The sequence below is a fragment of the Camarhynchus parvulus genome, unplaced genomic scaffold (genome assembly GCF_901933205.1).
Source record: "Camarhynchus parvulus unplaced genomic scaffold, STF_HiC, whole genome shotgun sequence".
Classification (NCBI taxonomy): Eukaryota; Metazoa; Chordata; class Aves; order Passeriformes; family Thraupidae; genus Camarhynchus; species Camarhynchus parvulus.
The window spans coordinates 85,001-92,047 of NW_022148611.1; the positions used below are offsets into that span (position 1 = coordinate 85,001).

A 7,047-nucleotide genomic window follows, 5' to 3' on the forward strand; every position below is an offset into this window, starting at 1 on the left:
CCAGAATGGGAGGTGGATCTGTTATGGGAGTTGGCAAAGCCATGGGAGATGCCACCATCGTGAGAAATGTCCCCGTGGGAAGTGCCACCATAGAAGATGTCACCACCATTGGAGGTGCCACCGTGGGAGATGCCACCACTGTAGGAAATGTCACTGTGGGAGGTGATGCCACCATGGGAGATGTCCCCGTTGGAAATGTCCCCATGGGAGATGCCACCATGGGAGATGCCCCCTTTGGAAATGTCACCATGAGAGATGCCACCATGGGAGATGTTCCTGCGGGAGATGCCACCACCTTTGGAGAGGTCATTTTGGGAGATGCCACCATCAGAAACGTCACCATGGGAGATGTCCCCGTTGGATATGTCCCCATGGGAGATGTCACCATGGGAGAAGTCCCCGTTGGAAATGTCCCCATGGGAGATGCCACCACTGTTGGAGATGTCACCATTGCAGGTGCCACCATGAGAAACGATGCCGTGTGAGATGCCACCATGGGAGATGTCCCTGCGGGAGATGCCACCACCTTTGGAGATGTCATTTTGGGAGATGCCACCATCAGAAACGTCACCATGGGAGATGCCACCATGGGAGATGTCCCCGTTGGAAATGTCCCCATGGGAGATGCCACCACTGTTGGAGACGTGACCGTTGCAGGTGCCACCATGGGAGCCGAAGCCATGGGAGGTGCCACCATGGGAGATGTCACCATTGGAAATGTCACCATGATTGATGCCACCATGGGAGATGCCACCATTGGAGATGCCACCATTGGAGGTGCCACCATGGGAGATGTTGGAGATGTCACCGTTGCAGGTGCCACCATGGGAGACAAAGCCATGGGAGATGCCACCATGGGAGATGTCCCTGCGGGAGATGCCACCACCTTTGGAGAGGTCATTTTGGGAGATGCCACCATGGGAGATGCCACCTTTGGAGATGTCACCATGATTGATGCCACCATGGGAGATGTCCCTGTGGGAGCTGCCGCCATCAGAAACGTCACCATGGGAGGTGCCACCATGGGAGATGCCACCATGGGAGATGTCACCATGATTGATGCCACCATGGGAGATGTTGGAGATGTCCCTCTTGCGGGTGCCACCGTGGGAGCCGAAGCCATGGGAGATGCCACCACCGTGGGACGTGTCCCCGCGGAAGGTCCCGGTGCCACCGCCGGCCCCGCCCACGCGCGGCCGCATGTCCACTCCAGGCCGGGCGGGGCCCTCAGGCCAGGCCGGGGCCGGAGGCGTCCGGAGAGGTCAGCATGGCCAGCGAGAGGTCACCTGGGGGACACGGGGGCAGAGGTCAGCGGTCACTCAATGGTCACTCAGTGGTCACTCGTTGGTCACTCAATGGTCACCCAGTGGTCACTCATTGGTCACTCATTGGTCACTCATTGGTCACTCAGGGGTTATTGGTCACTCATTGGTCACTCAGTGGTCACTCATTGGTCAGTCTCATTGGTCAGTGGTCACTCATTGGTCACTCACTCATTGGTCACTCATTGGTCACTCATTGGTCACTCAGTGGTCACTCATTGGTCACTCAGTGGTCACTCTCTGGTCACTCATTGGTCACTCAGGGTCACTCATTGGTCACTCAGTGGTCACTCAGTGGTCACTCATTGGTCACTCTCTGGTCACTCATTGGTCACTCAGGGGTCACTCATTGGTCACTCATTGGTCACTCATTGGTCACTCATTGGTCACCCAGTGGTATGGTCACTCATTGGTCAGTCAGGGGTCACTCATTGGTCATCAGTTCACTCATTGGTCACTCTGGTGGTCACTTTGGTCCTCAATGGTCACTCAATGGTCACTCAGTGGTCACTCATTGGTCACTCATTGGTCAGTCATTGGTCACTCATTGGTCACTCTCTGGTCAGTCATTGGTCACTCATTGGTCACTCAGTGGTCACTCATTGGTCACTCAGGGGTCACTCATTGGTCACTCATTGGTCACTCGGGGGTCACTCGGGGGTCACTCAGGGGTCACTCATTGGTCACTCATTGGTCACTCAGGGGTCACTGGGGGGTCCCGGCCTCGCTCTCACTTCCGCCAATGGGGGAGGGGATGAGGGTGGGGGAGGGGCAGGCTGGGATCATCCCCTCCCCCTCCCCCCCCCCCGTTCCCGTCGTGCCCCGCGCTAATCCCGGGTGGGGGAGGGGCGGGGGTTAAACCGGGATAATCCCCGGGGGGGGCGGGGCCAGGGGAGGGAGCGACACGGGGGGGAGGGGGGGGGGGGGGACACCTGGGGGGGACACGGGGACACACCTGGGGAGGGGACACACCTGGGGGGGACACGGGGACACACCTGGGGGGACACGGGGACACACCTGGGGGGACACCTGGGGGGACACGGGGACACACCTGGGGAGGGGACACACCTGGGGGGACACAAACACCTGGGGGGGACACGGGGACACACCTGGGGAGGGGGGACACCTGGGGGACACGGGGACACACCTGGGGGGACAACGAGACACACCTGGGGGGGACAAGCCCACCTGGGACACCCCCTGGTGTCACCCCTGTCCCGTCACACCTGGCACAGGTGACACAGTGAACAGGTGACACTGGGTGGGGGTTACACCAGGTGAGGGTGGCACCGGGGGCCGTGGCTGACACCGGGATGTGACACCAGGTGTGACAGGGACAGGTGTGCCCCCAAGCCAGGGGTCACCTGTGTCACCTGTGTCACCTGGGCTCTGTGTCACCTGTGTCACCTGTGCCAGGTGTGACCTGTTCCTGCTGTCACCTGTGTCACCTGTTCTGGGTGCCCCCCATGCCAGGTGTGACCTGTGCTCTGTGTCACCTGTGTCACCTGTGTCACCTATGCCAGGTGTGACCTGTTCCTGGTGTCACCTGTGCCCTGTGTCACCTGTGCCAGGTGTGTCCATCCCCCGTGTCCCCCCTCACCTGTCCCAGTGTCCCCAAGCCCCACCCCCGATCCCGCCCGGCTCTTTCGGGATCATCCCGGACGCGTCACCTGCGCGTCACCTGTGTCACCTGTGTCACCTGTGTCACCTGTGCGTCACCTGTGTCACCTGTGTCACCTGTGCGTCACCTGTGTCACCTGTGTGTCACCTGCGTGTCATCTGTGTGTCACCTGTGTCACCTGTGTCACCTGCACATCACCTGTGTCACCTGTGTGTCACCTGGGTCACCTGTGTGTCATCTGTGTGTCACCTGTGCGTCACCTGTGTCACCTGTGTCACCTGTGTGTCACCTGTGCGTCACCTGCATGTGACACGGGGACACGGCACGTGTCACCTGTCAAATGTCACCTGTGAAATGTCACCTGCCCATGTCACAGCTGTACCTGTCACACGTCACCTGTCACCTGCCTGTGTGACATGTCACCTGTCAGACGTCACCTGTCAAATGTCACGTATCAAATGTCACCTGTCACCTGTCAAACGTCATCTGCCCATGTCACACCTGTACCTGTCACACGCCGCATCTCCAATGTCACCTGTCACACCTGCCCGTGTCACCTGTCAAATGTCACACATCAAATGTCACCTGTGACCTGTCAAATGTCACATATCAAATGTCACCTGTCAAATGTCGCCTGTCACACCTGTCACACCTGTCACACCTGTCCTGTCACACCTGTCCTGTCACACCTGTCACACCTGTCACACCTGTCCCTGTCACACCCGTCCCTGTCACACCTGTCCTGTCACACCTGTCACACCTGTCACACCTGTCACACAGTCACACCTGTCCCTGTCACACCTGTCACACCTGTCACACCTGTCCCTGTCACACCTGTGTCACCCATCCCTATCACACCTGTCACACCTGTCACACCTGTCACACCTGTCACACCTGTCACACCTGTCCTGTGTCACCCGTCCTGTCACACCTGTCACACCTGTCCTGTCACACCCATCCCTGTCACACCTGTCCCTGTCACACCCATCCCTGTCACACCTGTCCTGTCCTGTCACACCTGTCCTGTGTCACCCGTCCTGTCACACCTGTCACACCTGTCCTGTCACACCCATCCCTGTCACACCTGTCACACCTGTCCTGTGTCACCCGTCCTGTCACACCTGTCACACCTGTCCTGTCACACCCATCCCTGTCACACCTGTCCTGTGTCACCTGTCCTGTGTCACCCGTCCTGTCACACCTGTCACACCTGTCCTGTCACACCTGTCACACCTGTCCTGTCACACCCATCCCTGTCACACCTGTCCTGTGTCACCTGTCCTGTCACACCTGTGTTAATTAGGGGGGGGGGTCCCTTAAATTGGAGGCTCCATTAATTAAGCGGGGGGGTCCGTTAATTGGGAGGGGTCCGTTAATTGGGGAGAGTCTCTTAATTAATTGGGGAGGATTCATTAAGTGGGGGGGGTCCCTTAAACTGGGGAGGGGGTCCCCTAATTAGGGTGGGTCCGTTAATTAGGGTGGGCCCGTTAATCGGAGTAGGGTTTGTTAATTACGGGGGGGGAGTCCGTTAATTGAGGGGGATCCTTAATTTGGGGGGTCCCTTAATTGGGAGGGGTTCGTTAATTGCGGGAGGGATTTCGTTAATTGGGGTGTCCGTTAATTGGGGGGAGGGCGTCCCATAATTAGGAGGCGTGCCTTAATTGGGAAGGTCTCTTAAGGTCCGTTAAATGGGGGGCCTAAATTGGGGATGGGGTCCGTTAATTGAGGGGGGTTCATTAATTAGGAGGGGGCCACTTGATGGGGGGTCTGTAAATTGGGGATGGGGTCCGTAAATTGAGGGGGGTTCATTAATTTGGAGGGGGCCACTTAATTGGGGGGTCTGTAAATTGGGGATGGGGTCCGTTAATTGAGGGGGGTTCATTAATTTGGAGGGGGCCACTTAATTGGGGGCGGCTCGTTAAATGCGGGGGTCCCTTCATCGGGGAAGGGTCAATTAATTGGGGAAGGGTTCCTTAATTAGGAGGGGCCCGTTAATTGAGGAGGGGGGGGGGTGTCCATTAATTAGGGGAGCGATTCCTTAATTGGGGGGGGTCCGTTAATTGGAGGGAGGTCCGTTAATTAGGATGGGGGGGGGGGAGTCCCTTAATTAGGGGAGTCCTAAACTGGGGGGATTCCATAATTGGGAGGGGGTCCCTTAATTGGGGGGTCCCTTAATTTAATTGGGAGGGGGCGGGGTTTGGGGGGGGGGGTTTCTCTTACCTGTCCGCAGGTCCGGGGGAGGGGAGGGGTCCCGGGTGAGGTTTGGGGGAATTTTGGGGGGGTCCCGGCAGATCCTGGGGGTTGAGGGGGTCCCGAGGGGATTTTGGGGGTCCCGAGGGGATTGTGGGGGAAATTTGGGGTTCCTTGGGGGGGGGGGGGGGGGGGGGGGGGGGGGGGGGAGGTTTAGGGGTCCCAGGGGGGGTCCTGAGGGGGGATTGGGGGGAAGTTTTGAGGGTCCCGGGAGAATTGGGGGTCCCGGGGGCTCCGGGGGTTTAGGGGGTCCCGGGGTGGGGGATTTGGGGTCCCAGGGGTCCCGGGGGGATTTGGGGGGTTTTGGGGGTTTAGGGGTCCCGGGGGATTTGGGGGGGTCCTGGGGGTCCCGGGGGGTTTGGGGGGATTTGGGGATTTGGGGGTCCCGGGGGGTTCCGGGGGGGATTTGGGGGTCCCGGGGGGTTTAGGGGTCCTGGGGGGTTCCGTGGGGATTTGGGGGGGTCCCGGGGGTTTAGGGGTCCCGGGGGCCTGGGGTCCTGGGGGTCCCCCGTCGCCCCCTGCAGCCCCCGGTGCCGGCGCCGCCCGCGAGTGCGGCCGGAGCGGGGGAGGGGCGCGGGGGGGGAGGGAGGAGGGGGGGGCTCCTTATCCGCCCCTCCCCCACCCCCCGGGAATAAATCGGATTAACGGGGGGGGGAGGGGACACGGGGACACCGGGGGAGGGGATGAAGGGGGTCCGGCGGGGGACATGAGGGGGGTCCTGGGGGGAAATGGGGGGTGAGAGGGGACATGGGGGGACACTGGGGGGTCTTGGGGTGGGGGGGAGATGGGGACATTGCTGGGGGGTCTTGGGGGGGATGGGGGGATTTAGGGGGGTCCTGGGGGGTTTGGGGGGGATTTGGGGGGGGCAAAATGGCGGGGGAACATTGGGGGGTCTCTTGATGGGGGGTCTTGGGGTGGGGGGATTTAGGGGGGTCCTGGGGGGTTTGGAGGTGGGGGTGGGGACACAATGGGGGGTCCTGGGGGGTTCAGGACGGGTTGGGGGAGGGGGGACATGGGGACATTCTTGGGGGGTCTTGGGGGTGGGGGAGGGACAGGAGGGGGGTCCTGGGGGAAATTGGGGGAAATGGGGGTGGGCGGGGAGGGACATGGGGGGTCTTGGGGTGGGGGAGGGGAAATTGGGGGAGGTCCGGGGGGGGTCTTGGGGGGATTTGGGGGGCTCTGGGGGGTTCAGGACGGGTTGGGGGAGGGGGGACATGGGGACATTCTTGGGGGGGGGGTCTTGGGGTGGGGGAGGGGACAGGAGGGGGGTCCTGGGGGGGATTTGGGGGGATTTTTTGGGGGGGATTTATTTTGAATTTTTCGGGGATTTTGGGGGATTTTTTGGAGATTTTTGGGGGAATTTTTGGGATTTTTTAGGGACTTTTTGGGGGGGATTTGGGGAAGTTTTTTTGGGGATTTTTGGGGGATTTATTTTGAATTTTTCGGGGATTTTTGGGGTTTTTTTTGGGGGGATTCGTTGGGGATTTTTGGGGGAATTTTTTGGGGGGGATTTTTTTGGGGATTTTTCGGAGGGATTTGCTGGGGAATTTTTTGTGGGATTGATTTGGGGTTTCTTTTGACTTTTTCGGGGATTTTGGGGGATTTGGGGGAATTATTTTGAGGATTTATTTGGGGGGAGTTTGGGGATTTTTTGGAATTTTTGGGGATTTTGGGGGAATTATTTTGAATTTTTGGGTGATTTTTTGGGGATTTTTGGAGGGAATTGTTTGGATTTTAAGGGGGTTTTTTGGAGGAATTTTTGGGCGGATTTGGGGAATTTTTTTGGGGATTTATTTTGAATTTTTCGGAGATTTTTTGGGGATTTTTAGGGGGGATTTTGGGGATTTTTGTAGG

General features: G+C 58.9%; 1 protein-coding gene across 1 annotated transcript in view; it reads right to left on the bottom strand.

The window, feature by feature from the left end:
• Positions 1–1,202, bottom strand: part of LOC115916966 (retinal guanylyl cyclase 1-like) — a 22,982-nt gene extending 21,780 nt beyond the window's left edge. The window contains 1 exon segment of the mRNA XM_030970702.1: positions 1–1,202. This exon segment is cut by the window's left edge and continues 14 nt beyond it. Coding sequence (XP_030826562.1) covers positions 1–1,202 — 1,202 coding nt within the window.
• Positions 1,203–7,047: the final 5,845 nt, after the last annotated feature.